The sequence below is a fragment of the Tupaia chinensis genome, unplaced genomic scaffold, assembly GCF_000334495.1.
Source record: "Tupaia chinensis unplaced genomic scaffold, TupChi_1.0 Scaffold000423_1, whole genome shotgun sequence".
Lineage (NCBI taxonomy): Eukaryota > Metazoa > Chordata > Mammalia > Scandentia > Tupaiidae > Tupaia > Tupaia belangeri.
The window spans coordinates 6,254,699-6,271,401 of NW_006159928.1; the positions used below are offsets into that span (position 1 = coordinate 6,254,699).

Genomic DNA, 16,703 nt, shown 5'->3' on the forward strand with positions numbered 1-16,703 from the left:
TCTGTGGTTCTGTCTTAACCCTGACCAGTACTTTATCTTCTTCGCTTTACTCTCGGAATTTGTTTGAGGGTTCATCCGGCAGCCTTCTTAGAAATCCAGAATCCCTCCTCTCTGTCATCACATCCAATAGGCTCATCCATGTCACATCCTCAGAGTATTTGTTTAACCTCACAGTTGCCAAAGCCTGGCTAGAATGAATTGCGCCGGGATCCTGCCAACAGCTGAGGATAAGATTGTCTCTCTCCCGATTCAGCAGTGGGCTCTCCGTTGGCAATCGAGTGGAACTTGGCTTCATATATCAGCTGGGGGAGTGTTAAACGGATGGCTAGCTCACTCTGGCAATCAATACGTGTTAATACATAGTAAACACATGGCTTTCTGTGGGTTGGGCCAGCAGGGTGATGAAAGGCAGCTCCTGAGGGTCTTATCTAAGAACAATGTGTTGGGGATCCAGAAGTGGGATCCTTCCGAGGAGAGCTTCTGTGACATTTTATCAGTACAATGATAAGTATTGCTGTTAAAAATGATCTTTTTTTTTTTTTTATTTGTGCGTTTGTGTGCATGTTCAGAAAGAAGGGGATCAACCTGAAAGAGTACAACCAATCGCATCATCTACCCTGATCCATTCCGACCTGACATCTGTTTATGGCACCGTGGTAATGAACAGGACTGTTTTATTCTTGGGGACTGGAGATGGCCAGTTGCTTAAGGTTGGTTTTCTGTGCCTTCTTCAAATATCTATTAATATTTTAATATTAATTCATTTTATGGGTTTTTTTTAATGAAAAATAATGTTTCGGGGTTGTACATGAGATCACACCAACTGCTTTGTGAACGTCTCAGAGACCCTCAAAATTAGCCCAGAAGAACGTCTGGATATCAGGATGTAATAATTTTAATAGTAATCCATTTTATGGTTTTTTTTTTAATGAAAAATAATGTTTCGGGGTTGTACATGAGATCACACCAACTGCTTTGTGAACGTCTCAGAGACCCTCAAAATTAGCCCAGAAGAACGTCTGGATATCAGGATGTAATAATGCTCCCCTCTCCCCACCCCTCACACTCATATCCAGCCGTGGAATCAAGTTCCAGCCACTTTGCTTCCTGCGAGCATGCCGCAATATTTCCTTCCCTTACTCATACACTGCCTGAGTGAGGTTAATGGGGGTTAGGCCCCTACCCCCTCCCTGATTCACCTTCCTGAGACATTTAACCTTTCAATTCTGTCTGCTTTATAAGGGCAAGGCACAAAGCACCTGATTTCTCATGACTTCAAAGAGATGAGAGATCATTGGGCTTGAAAAGAGGAAAAAACAGATGTTCCTTCCCTCCAGCCCCTTACCACCCACGGGGGAGGGGGGGAGTGCTCTGTGTAGCCACATGTACCACAGAAAGGTTAGAGATCTGGAATCCTTTGAGACTCCTCCTGACTTTTACTTCAGAGGACTGTTGTTTTTACACTATGTATGGATAGGCCCTGGTCAGGTTGAGATGGTGATTCACATGGGTGAGAGGCAGTGAGGAGGAGGAGACAATAAAATCAGAGGTACCAAACGCATTGTCTGTAATTGCACGGTGATTATCTTATCAATGCCAATACCTCCTGTGGCCTCCAACCACATTCATGGTCGGGAACTGCCCTGTTTCTTACCCTAGACGGATTGTCCCTGGCCTCTGAGCAGCCAGTCAGTTGACCCTCAGCTCAAATACTGTATATTTTCCTTAATGGCAGAGAACATATGCATGCATGAGAGAGGGAGAATGAGACAGAGATGAGAGAGAGAGACAGAGGGAGAGAGAGAGAGAGAAACAGACAACATTCTCCAGTAAGGAACGGTCACATCACAATCCTTTTTCCTCCAATTCTTCATCCTGTTGAGATTTGGAGCAAGAGTGTACAATGCCCTTGGCATGTTTTTTAAGCCACCAAGGCCACAACTTGGCCCCTACCTGGTCAGCTCTGTGGGATCCAGCTTCCTCTTTGCAGTGTGTAACCACCGTGGTAGGAAGCTGATCCACAGTTGAGATTCTTTATTGAATACTGACAGATCTGTTTTCCCAACTGGTCTCCCACTGATAACTGTGTGACTTCAGGTGAATTGCTTAAGCTCTCTGGGCCTGTATGTCCTCATCTGTCAAACGAGATTGTACTAAACAACCTAACCCCCTTCTGATGCTATGTCTGCCCTTTGCACACTTAGTCCCCCTCTTCATCTACCCCAGCCAAACCTACTTACTTGCTCCTCTCCAAAGGTGCATTGCTTAGTCTTGTGTGAACACTGTCTTAGTTCGTGTTGTAACATGCAATCCCACTGGGGCATGCATAAAGAAAAGGAGTGCAATTATTTCAGTTCTGGAGTCTGGGAAGACCAAGATCAAGGGTCAGCCTCTGGCAAGGACCTTTTTGCTGTATCATCCTGTGATGGAAGGAACAAGAGAGGGTGAGAGAACAGACTCATCCTTTTATCAGGAACCAACTCCCATGGTAACCAACCCACTCCTGCCATAATGGCAGCAATCCACTGGGGAGGGCAGGACCCTTGTGACCTAAACACCCCATAAAGAGCCCACCTCTCAATGGGTTGCCCTGGGGATTACCTTCGCAATGTGAGAACTGTATAGGGATGCGTTTCCAACATAGCATATACCACTGCTCACACTGAACTCCAGCCTGGAATGCCTGCTCTGTTGTTTTTTCTCTTCTTTACTGAATCCTGTATTATCTGTGCTTTGACTTAGTTCAAACCCACCTTCTCTTAGATGATATCTAAGCTGGATTGATTGTGTTCGCCCCTCATCTCCTGAAATACCTATGGTCCCCGTCACTCTTTGGGTTCATTATAAAAGTCTTGCTTTGACACCTGACCTCTTTGCTTGGGTTTGGCTTTCCTTCTCAACTTGATTTTAAGCTTCTTGAGAAGTGGGCCATAAATTCCTACAACCCGATGCAGTGCCGAGTGCCTGGTAGGCATTTGATTTCATCTGTTTTCTTTGGAGGAAACCCAGTAACATATGGGCGGGAGTTTGTTTGTATACACATTCTTTTAAAATATACATTGATCATCTTTCCTGTTGTGTTAGCTTTATTTCCTGGGGAAAGGTAAATACCGACCAGTCATTCTACGCAAGTAACTCAGTGACATCTGCAGCTTCACCAAGCTGGTTGGATTGATTGGACCCATTCACCTGACAGAAGAGGGCTCCATCCATCCTTCCTGGGACTCCTCACCAATTATCTCTTCAGATTGGGGGTATTTCTGATGAGTGTTTTGACAAGAACACTGTTTCCCCATAGCTGAGCCAACCGAACTGTTACATGGTGAACTGGAGGTGAAGGAACACTGGGCTATAAATAGTTCCCCATGGGACTGCCTGGTTTCGCCTGTCCTGTTTGTTCACCCAGCAGTCTGTGTGCAGCTGGCCAGTGTTTAGTGAACTTGTGGCAGCAGAGGGGGACTCCGAGCTGCAGTGTCACACAGAAGAGGAGGCGGCGGCCTACCAGAGGATCAGCATGGGGTGATCTTTCAAAGTCATGTCTGTGTCCTTATTTATTTTAAGGGTTTGAATGATAAGGATAGATAGTTTTTGTGTGTGTTTTTGTGACTGCTAAACATTATAGAGTGTTTCCTGTACACTAAGTCACTCTACAGACCCATCTGGTCCTTCCCATAACCCCCTCAACAGTAGAGGCAGGGCTACTATTCCCATTTCACAGATGAGGGAATGAAGGCCCAAAAAAGTTGGATGATTTGACCAAGATGATGTCAGGGCAGAGCAGGGATTTGAACCTGGAGCAATTCCAGATACTGCACTAATATCTCATGCTACACTGATTTTGCAGCCTCTGTCTACAGAATGGCCCACTATTCTCTGGGAGTTCTGGGAGGCAATGGAGCACATGCTGATAGGGGCTCATGCCCTGGGGGTTGGAAGCAATGGTCCTAGGAGGGTTTGATGCTCCTGGAGTGGGTCAGCTGCTCCTGGGTGGGTCGACTCCTAGAAACTCAGAGAACTCCAGCCCCAGAAGGTAGACTGTCTGACATAATAACTTCTTGGGAATTAACAACCCCTCCTCTCCAAAAGAGAGTTCCTGAGACACTTCTTTCTTTTAGGAGGAGATTGTGAGGAATGAATTTGGCTGCCATGGCCCCATAAGGCTCCCTTGGACAGCCCAGTAATTCCCAAGACTCCCTCCTGTATCCTGAGTGCAGATGCTTGGATCAACCCCTGAATTTACCCAGAAACCCAAAGACCCAGGATTGTGTAGATGACTTGGAAACCACAGATAATCCCCAAATCCCTTTATTCAAAAGCTTCGAGCTTCTCCCTTGCCAGACTTGTCACCAGAACTGTTAGAAAAGACGAGCATTGATAGACACAAGCTTGGCTTCCTAAACCGCAGCGTGGAGGTACTAATGAGCAGTGAAAAACAAAACCCAACTTAACGCAGACAGTGGGAGGAGGAGAAGAAAGAAGCTTAGATCACCCACAGCCTGACTCATCAGTTTCTGAGTGATCAAGGGTTGACGGCATTTTGGCAGACTCCAGGCACTGTAGTATGTGTCTGACTGGATGAAAGGCAGGAAGCAGTGATTGAGGGCCAAACGCTGTTTGTTACCACCCCCCATACAAACCTGACTTCGTCAAACTCTGCAAACCTCATGGAGTTTTCATACAATCTGGATCCATTTTAAACCTCCGATTATTGCCATAATAATTTTTTCTTATTGTAAAAGTAATATGTGCTCGTGTAGAAAGTTGCGGAGTAGTGGGGGATGAGAGGAAGGCATAGAAAAAATTACTCCTAATTGCATCATGTAGAGGCAACTGTCAGCATTTTGGATTCTCTTTTTTTTTTTTTACATAGTTGAGGTCAGAGTCTATCCAATTTTGCCTCCTTCTTTTCTTCAGTTAATGAAGGCAAATGGTTATATTAAAATGTTACTGCAACCCCTTTGTAAACAGTACTTTGAAATAGCTGTATCATGTTCTGTTATGTGGAAATGTTATTTTGAAGTTTAGCTGAAATAGTGGAGATCACTTTTCAAGCGTTGTTAGGCACTTTTTCCGAAGACAGCCCAGTCTCCGAAGGTAAGAGTGTATTGATGATCAGTGGGAAAACTAAAGGCTTTACCGTAGGCTAATTTCCTTCACTGCCTTCCTCTTACCTTGATTCCGAAGTCCCTTTATAAGATTTTTGAAAAATTGAAGGAATTTTGAACTCAAAGAGTCCTTTGAGAGTGTCTCATCTGCCCCCTTATTTTATTGGCGCCCGGTTCTCGTGGTCGCGAGGTGAGTTTGTCCAGTCACTCTCCTCCTCCCCCTTGGTTATTTCCCATTTTACTTCCTTTCTAAACATGATTGCATGCTATAATTTTTCCAGTTGTCAGCATCTCCACTGAGATCAGCTGAAAAGTATGGCCACACTGAACTCAGCGTTTGAGAAATCATACCACACGTGTCGCCCAGCCGGTCTGCTGCAACGTGTGCGCGCTCCTATAAACACACGCCGCATCTTTCTCCAGACGGGTACAGCCTGTCATGTGGTTTGGATCCCTTTGAGCTGACTCTGTTGCATATAGAAAATTGTCCTTATTGCAAGGGCAGAATTGAATATTTTGAGCTTTTCCAGGTGGTAAAATAAGTAATAACAGAATATGCATGAAATTTGAAATTTGTAACTTTATGCATGCCCATTAACCTTCCAAGTAAGCATAAAAGATAAGGCAGCAGCGGGCAAGGAATAATAATAGCTAGCATTTCCGAGCTCTTACTATGTGCCAGGCGTTTAGAACCAGTGTCTGCATGGGTTAACTCGTTTAATCCTCACGAGTCAATACCATTACCAACCCCACTTTATAAATGAAACAACCTCAGGCTTAGAGAGGTTAGGGAGCTTGCTCAAGGTGATTTGAACTGAAGCAATCTGTCCCCAGAGCCTGAGCTTTTGTACTTATTTATTTTATCTTAGGTTTTTACCGTGGGGCACATGCACTCACTGGAGAAAGAGAGAGACGGTGAGAGGGAAAGTGAGAAATCACCCCCCAGGCAGGATGGCTAGGCTGCAATCCCTTCTCTTATTCTATTCTCCTCTGGGGGTTTGGGTACACACACACATGCTCTTGGCTTGATTTTCAAGCTGCCAGGTCCTGGTCTTGAACTGCTGTTGGCCCTGTGGCAGTCCAGTGCCTTAACTGCCACATCACCTGCTGGTCCCTAGAGCCCAAACTTTTATCCCCCTACTAAATTGTATTGAGAGTTAAAATATAGTGTATAGAGCTTGGTGAAGTTTGTGGAACTTGTTTTTATTTATTTACTTATTTTCTTTCCAATATTGTATCTGGATTGATACCAAGAAGCCAGTGTTTGAGGTTTCCTGAGAAGAGGCCATGGTTTCTGTGGGTTTTAGTTGGTTCCAGTTTGGGGACAGCTTCTGGCTATCCAGCTGAATGAAGGGCCCTCCACAGTTAGGGCTTCAAGTGGCTCATGGAGGCTTCTGAATCCCCTCTGGGGCCTTAACTTTTCGCCAGTGGGCTCCTTTAAAGGGATGGTAGGAGTCCAGTTTTCAAGTCAGGTTTTTTGAATGGCTCCTGTGATAGGCTCATGATGGGTTTCCCCAACATCCCCAGGACAGAAGTAGGGTTTTGGATGCAGGAGACTATGTCATGGCCTACGCCCACATCCAGCCTCGAGGTACCGCTCACGTGCTTCGAGTCAGGGCTGGGCGCCTCCGGGGCCCTCGGAATTCTGCTTCCACTAGTGGATTGCAGTTATCCAAACCATGGAGCGAAATTAAACTAGTTCCAGAAAGTTCTTCCTGAATTTAAACAGATGCCTAACTATGTATTAATAGCACTTGAAAAGTCTGTCTTGACTTTGGTTATTAAAGCTTTTAATTGGACATAACAGGAAACCAAAATATAAAATATAATCTTTTATAAGGACAAGCTCTAATGACACTCCCATAGAATATTCAAATAAAGAAAAGGAGGCTTTGAAGAACCCAAGACAGGACCTGGGACTGGAAGTGGTGATGGTCAAGACAGCGAAGCCAAGATAATGGACCAAAAAGTGAAAATAGCAGGAGGTGTCAAACTTGGAAATGGCCGACCGGCCCCATCATGCAGCGGTTGAGCCCTGTGAATAGGGAGCTGGATCCTATCTGACCGACTGGTTCAAGCCCAGGCCCCAGCGGCTTGAAAAACACGCTGGGTACAGGTGCATGTGTGTCCAAAATCCTGATGGGATAGAAAAATGGGGGACAAGTACTGTGACATGGCCATGTCCCACTGGGAGGTGCTTTCTTTCTTTCTCTAGTGAGTACATGTGCCCTCTGGCAATAAAAAACAAAACAGGATACAGTTGGAAGTGGGTTCCATGGTTGGTTGTTTAGAATGCTTTGAAGCCCATTTCGAATTCACCCCTATCTCATTCATCCCGATTGCTGAGTCTGCAGGGAATCCCCAGTTTGAAACAATTACTCCCACAGAGTTCACAAATCTGGAACTTGTGGTTCAGGCTGTGTACTTCTCCTACTGCTTACATTGCAATAAGGAGATTGGAAACAAAAGAGAAATTGGCCTCAATCTTTCTATTTTACCTTTATTATCCTAACTATTGAGGCACATTATGCTATTAGATCATTTTCTTGCTTTCTCCTGTGTGCATATGTATATACGTGTGTGTGTCGGGGTGGAGGGTTTAAGTCTTTTCCCCAGCATATTTCAGAAACTGTTGATGGAAATAAATAAATAAAAGAATGAAGGTAATGGCTATTTGCCCTTCAACTAGTTAGTCCCATGGGGTGAGGCATAGGAAAAGATATTCGGCGTAAAATATTTTAGCCTTTTGAACACAGTGATTTTTCAGTCTTAGGGTAATTGTAAAGAAAAAAATATCCTTTTGTTTTATTTTCCTTCCCCCTCATTTTCCTTGCTACGGAGTCCTTCCCATGGTTGGTGTTGGGCCTGTCTTTGTCAATGTGTGATGTGGAACTCTCTACTCGGTTAAGTTGAGCAGCATAGTTGGGAGTTTTTTATATGCAACAGCAATCCCAAGGCTAGTTAATAGCTTACCATGAGGCTTCAGGATGATGTCAACAGAAACAATATGTTGACACCAACTGAAATTCTCCATCAGGGAAAATTTGTTTTCAACACAAGCTTCAGCTGGAAAAATCTGAAGAGCCCTATAAAACCTTGAATGCTAATAGAGTAGTTTTTCCTTTAATAAATATTTATTAGGCACCTGTTATGTGCCAGGCACTGTTTAAGGGTGCTGAATACACAGAGGTAAACTAAACAGAAAATGCCCCTGCTCTCTTGGTGGGAAGACAAAGACAGAAAACAAGTGAATGGATTAATCAGTGATAAAGTCATTTCAGATAGTGACAAGTGCTACAAAAAAAAATAGAGTGATGAGTAGAGAATGAGTAGAGGTACAGTAAAGAAGCGATCGTGGAAAACTCAGAGGAGGTGATGTTTGAGATATGAAGGATAGATAGGGAAGACTCTACATGGGGGAGGTTCAGACTGACTTCAGAGTAGATCTATAATAAGGTCATATCCTGAAAGCAACAGATAAAAATCCACATCATGCCCAAGAAGTGTGCATGAATTGGATGAGGTTTCTCTTATGCAAAATTCAACCCATTTTGGGTTTCTGTGACTCACAGTTACTTCCTGCATCACTTCACTGATGGTATTCTTTTTCCAAGATTGCCAGCTAGACAGAGCTGAGGAAGATACGTTCTCCCTGCTCCAATCTTACTGACTTTCTTCGCTGTTCCTGGCCTGGGCTGGAGCTGGGGTTGGGTGAGGTGGAGATAACATTGATCAAAACCTGCCCATTATCACAAGACCGTAAGGACACAGAGGCAGAGATCTCTAGCCCCTCTCTGTAACTCATTTTGGCCCTGGAGATGAATGGAAACTTCCTCGTGTCCTGCATTCAGAGTTATGGTGACCATTCTTTGCATAATCTAGCAATAAGAAAAACAGTTTGACCCACTTGCCTTTAAACATCTTTTAATTTAAATGTTATGTATTCATTTTTTAATGTAATGCATTGACATTATCCAAAACTCAAAGAACCAAGGAAGAGTACAGTAGAATTATCTGTTCCTGACTTCCAAAGTGACCAATGATTGCAGTTTCATAGGTTTCTTCCATAGATAGTTCATGCATGTCTACAAGCAAAAGGGGGAATATGTTCTCCCCCTTTTATTAAACATATCACACATTAAGCATATATATGTGTGTGTGTATGTGTGTGTGTGTGTGTGTGCATGTATAATGGATATGTATTTCCAAGTATATTGCATATTTAACATAACATGCTAATCTTAAAGAGCTTTCTAATTATTTTTAAAGCTAAATAATATTCCATTATTAGTGCTATCATTTATTTAACCAGTTAGCTATTACTGGATATTTAGGTTGTTTCAATCTTGTGTTTATAACATATGATGGTGCAATGAATATATGTCATGTCATACATATACGAAGGATTATGGAGTCCAAAGACATGTTTTATAATTTTGATAGATAATGCTAATTGCTTCTCAGAGAGCTCCCACTTCCACACAAATGAAACATATCAATTTAAACCTGGTATCTACAGTTATCAGGACAAGCTCCAATGCAGACCATGCTAAGTGTTATTCAGGAAACTGATTGGGACCCTGGCCCGCCATACACTTTGATAACTTAAAAAAATAAAAGATGAAAGAAAGAAAGGCTTCCATGTTGTAATTCAGAGTTCTAGAGAGAACACTGGTGTTTTATCTCCAAGGTATCAAGTAAATCAATGTTTCACCAAACTAGATCTCCCTAGGTACCCGTCCATCTGTATCAGCTCAGTTCCAAGACTAACCTCAATAAGAACTGCAGTGTGTGAGGCCAGCAGGTGCCATGGTAGTTGAGGGGGTGGACTCCCACATGGCTGACCATAGTTTGAGTCTTGGACCTGGTGGCTTGCTTTCTCACTCTCCCTCTCTCTCTCTCTCCTGTGTCCTCTGGTCAAATGTTTAAAAATAAATAAATAAAATAAAATAAATAATTATTTTAAAAAACAGCAGTGCTAATTCACTTCATATTTCATAAATGGTAATACTTTATAAATGATGTCTTCATTTCCTTTTTAAAATTATTTGTTTAATTAATTATTTTTAAAATTGGATACAGGGCACATGTTCTACCAGAGAAAGAGAGAAAGAAAGTAAGCAAGCCGCGAGGTCCAGGACTTGAACCATGGTTGGCCACGTGAAAGTCCAGTACCTTAAACATTACACCACCTACAGCTCCTTTATTATATCTTCTTTATTTTAAAACAAATTTCAGACACTATGTCATTTCACCTCCACACATTTTATTTGCATCTCTAAAAAAACTATGGTCATTGTCTTTAATAACTATAACCATAATGTCGTCATCACAGCAAACAAAACTATTAGTAATTCCTTAGGATTATCTACGGTTTGGTCATTATGACTGAATTTTCCTGATTACTCAAAAGGTCTTTAAAATTGTTTTGTTCCGGGACCAGCAGTTAGCGTAATGGCTATGTCACTGGACTCCCATGTAGTCGACCGCAGTTCGCGTCCTGGACCCGGTGGCTTAAAACTCACACCGGGCGCGTGTGCGTGCGTGCCCAAGATCCCGAGAGGAGAATGGAGGAGAAGGGATTGTGGTGTGGCCATCCCCCTGGAGGGTGATTTCTCACTTTCTGTCTCTCTGTCTCTCTCTCTGTCTGGCAAGCGCATGCGCCCTATGGCCAAAAACCTCTTAAAAAAAAGTTTTGTTCCAATTGGTATCCAAAGTCTTCAGGCGCATTTAGTTGTTCTGTCTCATGTGTCTAGAGCAGCCACCTCCTTTACCTTTGGCTTTGACTCACTGAAAAAGCAAATCCTTTGTCCTAGGAGATCTTACACTGTGGCTTTGGCTTTTTGCTTCCTTGTGGTGTTATTTCACTTGTTCCTCTACTCCGTCAGCTTCCTAATGCTAAATACAAGTTGGCACTAAAATATTTTATTAGGTTTAGGCTTGCCTTTATTGGCGAGAATATGTCCCAAGGCCAGCTATGTGATGTGGCAGTTGAGGGAGCCGGATCCCACATGGCAGACCACACAGTCTGAATCCCAGCCCTGGTGGCTTGAAAAACACACCAGGCATGTGTACATGCATGCCCCAAATCCCAGCAAGATGGAGAAATGGAGGGGAAGGGATTGTGGAATGAGCACATCCCACTAGAGGTTGATTTTTCCCTCTCTTTCTCTTTCTCCTTGACTGTCTCTGGCAAGCACACATACCTTCTGGCAAAATTTTAAAACATAATAATATGCTGTAGATGGCACTGCCAAATGAGACCTTTAATATGAATTCCTGAAGACATACCTGGACAGGAGACTGTTTTTTATTCATCTTCACTTAAAAATATTTCTATCAAACATTTTTTTGGTAACTGGCTTCCTGTTTTTCCTTTTCTATGCAACCACTTCCAGAATCAGATCAGCTGTTGGAATTGAGCAGATTACTGAAGGTTATGAGTTAAAGATGACAAGTCTTAGTGAATCTATTCCTTAGTCAATACCCCACTGTCCTTCACTCAGTTTTCCATAGGACAGAATTGTCCAATAGAACTTTCTGGGATGAGACTCAGCTGTGGTGATGTACATCAAGACACTGTCTTAAAGGCTAGGACCATGTGGGAGGCCAGGGTTCAATTGCAGGTCCAACCTAAAGGCCAGGCATGGTGGTGTGCTCCTGTAATCCCAGAAATACAGGAGGTTGAGGCAGGAGGATCATAAGTTTAAAGCTGGTGTGAATAATGCCGTGACACCTTGTCCAGAAAATGGCCAGACATGGGACCAGCAGTTAGCTTAATGGCTATGTCGCTGAACTCCCATGTAGCTAACCGTGGTTCGAGTCCCGGACCCGGCGGCTTAAACTCACACGGGGTGCATGTGCGTGCGTGCCCAACATCCTGAGAGGAGAATGGAGGAGAAGGGATTGTGGTGTGGCCATCCCCCCTGGGGGGTGATTTCTTGCTTTCTATCTCTCTGTCTCTCTGTCTGTCTGGCGAGCGCACATGCCCTATAGCAAAAACCTTTCCAATAAAAGAAAAAAGAAAAAGAAAATGGCCAGACATGATGGCATGTGGCACCTGGAATCCCAGTTGGGAGACTGAGGCAGGAGGACCATGTTGCAGTGAGACCTAGCCTCAAATTAAAAAAACAAAAAACAAAAAACAAAAACTTCAGCAGGCTAGCAAGTGGCATGGTAGTTAATGTGCTAGTCTTCCAAATGGCCAACTGTGGTTTGAGTCCCAGACCTGGTGACTTGAAAATCATGTTGGACCTGTGTGCATGCATCCCAAAAATCCTAGGAGGAGAGTAGAGAAGGGATTGCGGCACGGCCAAGCTCCCCCGCTCTGGGGGGGCGGGGGTGATTTCTCACTCTCCCTCTCCCTGTCACTCTCTGTGTCTCTGGGGAGCACACTTGCCTTAGAACAGAAACCTAAAATTAAAGAAAGAAAAGGAAAGGAAGAAAGAAAAAAAAGGAAAAAAGAAAGAAGAAAGAAAAAGGAAAAGAAAGAAAAGAAAGGAAGAAAGAAAAATAAGAAAGCAAGAAGAAAGTATGAATGAACGAGCTTCCTGTGATGGTAGAAATGTTCTATATTTGTGCTTTCCAATATGGTAGCCGCTAGCCACACATGGCTAGTCTTGAAATGTGGCTAGTGTGACTGCAGAAGTGAATTTTTAATTTAAATTTGAATAGCCATCTGTGGCTAGTCACTACACTATTGGATAATGCAACTATTGAGTCATTTTTACACGACTTGAGGCACAGACCTTCCCCACCTCTCTTGAGACTCAACTGCCTCTGTTTAAAAAGAGATTTTTTAAAAAGCCATATTTTATATATTTGGTTAGTGAGATTAACTTTTGCAGAGCTGCTACTGAATTTGATAAGCTGTCCTAGGGAACCGAGTGAGACAGCATTGCACAGAGTCCCTGCTTGACCCAAGCAGGTGATGGAACAGAGTCCCAGGTCACAGGGCAGAGGCAGACACTGGCGCAGGACCTGGAAGGAGAGTGAATGCAGAAAGATGCTCATTGATGGGTCTTCAGTTAAATAGTAAATATCTGATTGCCATCAGGATATGTGGGTACAGGCTTATAATTGATCAGTAGGTTTATGAAAGTAGCTTTGTCTAAGAAGAATCTCAGGTTTTTTTTTTTTTTCCAAATTTCATGCCTAATGTAACTGACACTCACAGTGTTAGAAATATAACTAGATATACAGATAACGTATCTGTATGTGTTAAAACTGGCAAAATGTTGAACAGCTTCACTTTCCCTGTCTGTTATTGCATTGCTAACAGAACTATCTGAGACTGAGTGGTTTATAAAGATATTTAGGCTTATTGATTCACAGTTATGGTGGCTGGAAAGTTGAATGCTGTCACGAAATGACAAAAGTCAGACTTGGAGCACAGCACAGCATGTCTTGTATCCATATGGCCTCTGCCTGCCTCATTTCCTCTCTTTATAACACACCAGGACCCAATCATGAGGCCCTTCCTAATGTTATCACACCCAGAAGTCCCACCCTGGGAACTACGAAGGGATTAAGTTATCACTTAACACCTTACAACACAACTGAGTCCCAATGTGTGAACTTTTGGTAGACAACCAATCACCACTCACTAAGACCAAATTCCAAAACATGAATTTTGGGGAAGCAAACTACTATCCAAACCATATCATTCACTTTTCACAGTACTGTATTAGGTAAGGGATAGGTACAAATGTGATTAGGACGTGGTCCCTACCCAAAAGGAATTTGCAATCCATTATACTAATAGATTGTCATCTATTGAATATTGCTTATGTGCTAAGTATCTTTCACAATTCTTATTTGAGTCTATGAAATCTAGCTATAAAGAAGGCACTGTTAGCCCCATTTTAGAGATGAGCAAATTGAGGCACTGGAGGGTTAAGTAAGTTAGAGATGAGGAAATTGAGGCACTGGACAGTTAAGTAAGTACAATGGCACTAGATAGAGCCAAGATGCAAACACGAACCCAATCCATCATCGTATTTTCCCAGGATTACGGTAATAGTCTTCCATTTGTCTTCAAACTTCACACCCTGTCTACTCACGACATCACTTCTTTACTCAAAGCCCTGCAATGGCTTCCTCTCTGTCAACTAGAGTAAGAGGCAAACTCTTTACACAGGCCTAAAAGACCCTACATTATCTGCCCCTGTTAATTCACTTCTTCACTGCCCCCTCCTCTCTACCTCACTCTGCAAGAGCCACACTGGCCTCCTCCCATTTTAGGGTCTTCCCACTGTCAGGGCCTCTTTTAAGAACAGGTGTCATCCAGACATCTCCATGACTCACTCCATCACCTCCTGCAAGTCTCAAGAAGACCTGGCCTGAGCATTCCTTCTTTATCTCTTTACCCTACTTTATCTTGACTTATGTTATCTTCTAGTATATTTTATATTTTACTTTTAAAAGTTAATTAATTTTTTAACTTATGTTGAATCACTATGTATTTTTACAGTGTACAACATTGGATTTTTGTTCACATTTTATATATTACTTTGCTGTTGCTAGTAGCCTGCCACAATCCCCGTACACATAGGCACGCACACACGTCTACACACACATGCATGCACACACTCACAAGACTGTAAGTTCTACGAAGGCAGGATCTATCCCTTTCACTTTTATTCACTGCCATTTTCCAGACACCTGGAGCAGTGCTAAATACCCACTGGGTATTCAATAGATGTGTGTTGATTGAAGATAAGTGAATCTCAGGTATGTTCAATTTCAAAGCCACTGCAAAATGAATCACACTTGTTTATATTTTATATGTAAACATATTCTACTATCCATCCCTGTTATGTTGTCTAGGTTACTTTAAAGTGCATTACTATGTAGAATCACATAGAAAAATCAGAGTAACTCTGCAAATATATGTTGAGAGCTACGCCCTTTCATTTCAGGGTAACTTTTGGCACAGCACTAATGAAGCTGTCACTTGTGGCTTGTTATAGGACCGAGACGTGGTCAGAAATTGTGGACAACAAACTTCCACTTAAGAGGATACTGCCCTAGCTTTGATGAGTGACTGCTTTGTTTATTAGTTCGTTTTTGGTGACTTTGGCTCCAAAAAACCAGAAATGCCACACTTGTTATTATCAGCCTTGTTGAAGACTAAGGCATGAAAGAATGATTAAGGAGCATGATACCTTAACTGGTATATGTAGTGAGTAAGAAAGGATGCGTCTTTATGGATAAACTACAAATTTGGCCACTTTGCTATTCAAAATATTTAATAGACATCATATTTTTCTGTTTGAACAAAAAAAAAAATAGGTTGTTCTTGATGAGAATTTGACTTCAAATTGCCCAGAGGTTATCTACGAAATTAAAGAGGAAACACCTATTTTCTACAAACTCGTTCCTGACCCCGTAAAGAATATCTACATCTATCTAACAGCTGGCAAAGAGGTACGTAGAAATATTAGTTATTGCTTCCGACTTAAAAATAAAAATGGTTTAATTGATGTCATTATCTAATAGTGAAGCTTTTACTTTGAACTACAGAGTTTAAATACTGCTGTAGGCTTCAAGAAGACCTGCAGTGGTTCACAGGCGTGGAATTAAAAACGTTACTGACTGTCAGTAAGTAAGTAAGAAATATTGCCTATTTACACAATTTTATTATTGGCAGTATTTCCAGTGCTGAGTTTTTCAGAGGAGGGTGTGCTTGCAAATGGGCGCATAATCAGCAAGGTAACTGAATTTACACATTTATTGTGTGGGCACCAAACGGTTAGATGCATTTATGAATATGCCCAATGGGACTGGCTTGGAAATCTGGGGTTAATATCAGGCCACAGTCTCATACACATTCATGAACCAGGAAATATATGGCGCTCATGCTCCCTCTTTTAATTTATCTGGCTGTTTTTCTTCTTGCTTCTGCTTACTGAAAAAAAAAAAAAAAAGTAATACCTTTTTTACATTTTCTTCCTCTTTACCAAGTGCTTTCACCAAAGGAAGGGGAAAGGAAACTAATTTTTATTGAGTTCCTATTGACCACTTGCTAGTCAGTGTTCTTCAAACAAAGAAGACCATACAGTCTCTTACTAGGTGGGTACACACGCACACACACACACACACACACACACACACACACACGGGTATAAGTATAAAAATGTTGCTAATGGAATGTGTTAACCATTTAATGAGATAAAGTTACCTTTGTTTTATATCTATGAAGAATCTAAACTTAGGTTAAGTAATTTGCTCAAGGATATTCCTATAGGTTAATCTTCGTCACAACTAGGTCTTAAGCTTTGCCCTGATCCTAAAGCCCATGATAAATGAGATCAAATCCAAAACTGGTGAAAATTAAACAAGATATTCTGGCTCAGTGGTTTCAACCTATGGTCATTTGAATATACAAGGTAGAGAGAAAATAATTGAGACTACCATAATTATATAATGGATGTAACAGATAGCCCATCCTCATTTCCCATTCTTTTCCTTTCAATCATTCTAAGTAGAATTGCAATGACAGCAATCTACATGTTCCTTTTGAGTCACAGAGCACTCTGAGCTACATTATTCCTCTGAATAGGTGCGCAAGCACTTTGTAGCTACTGGTAGTCTTAA

At 42.2% G+C, this 16,703-nt stretch overlaps 1 protein-coding gene across 1 annotated transcript in view; it reads left to right on the forward strand.

Annotated features, from left to right (window-relative positions):
• The window catches only part of PLXNC1 (plexin C1), a gene marked incomplete at its 5' end in the record, with an annotated part of 177,452 nt that overhangs the window by 20,451 nt on the left and 140,298 nt on the right, over window positions 1-16,703 (forward strand). The window contains 2 exons of the mRNA XM_006154842.1: window positions 570-710; window positions 15,399-15,533. Coding sequence (XP_006154904.1) covers window positions 570-710; window positions 15,399-15,533 — 276 coding nt within the window. The remainder of the gene's footprint in view (window positions 1-569; window positions 711-15,398; window positions 15,534-16,703) is intronic.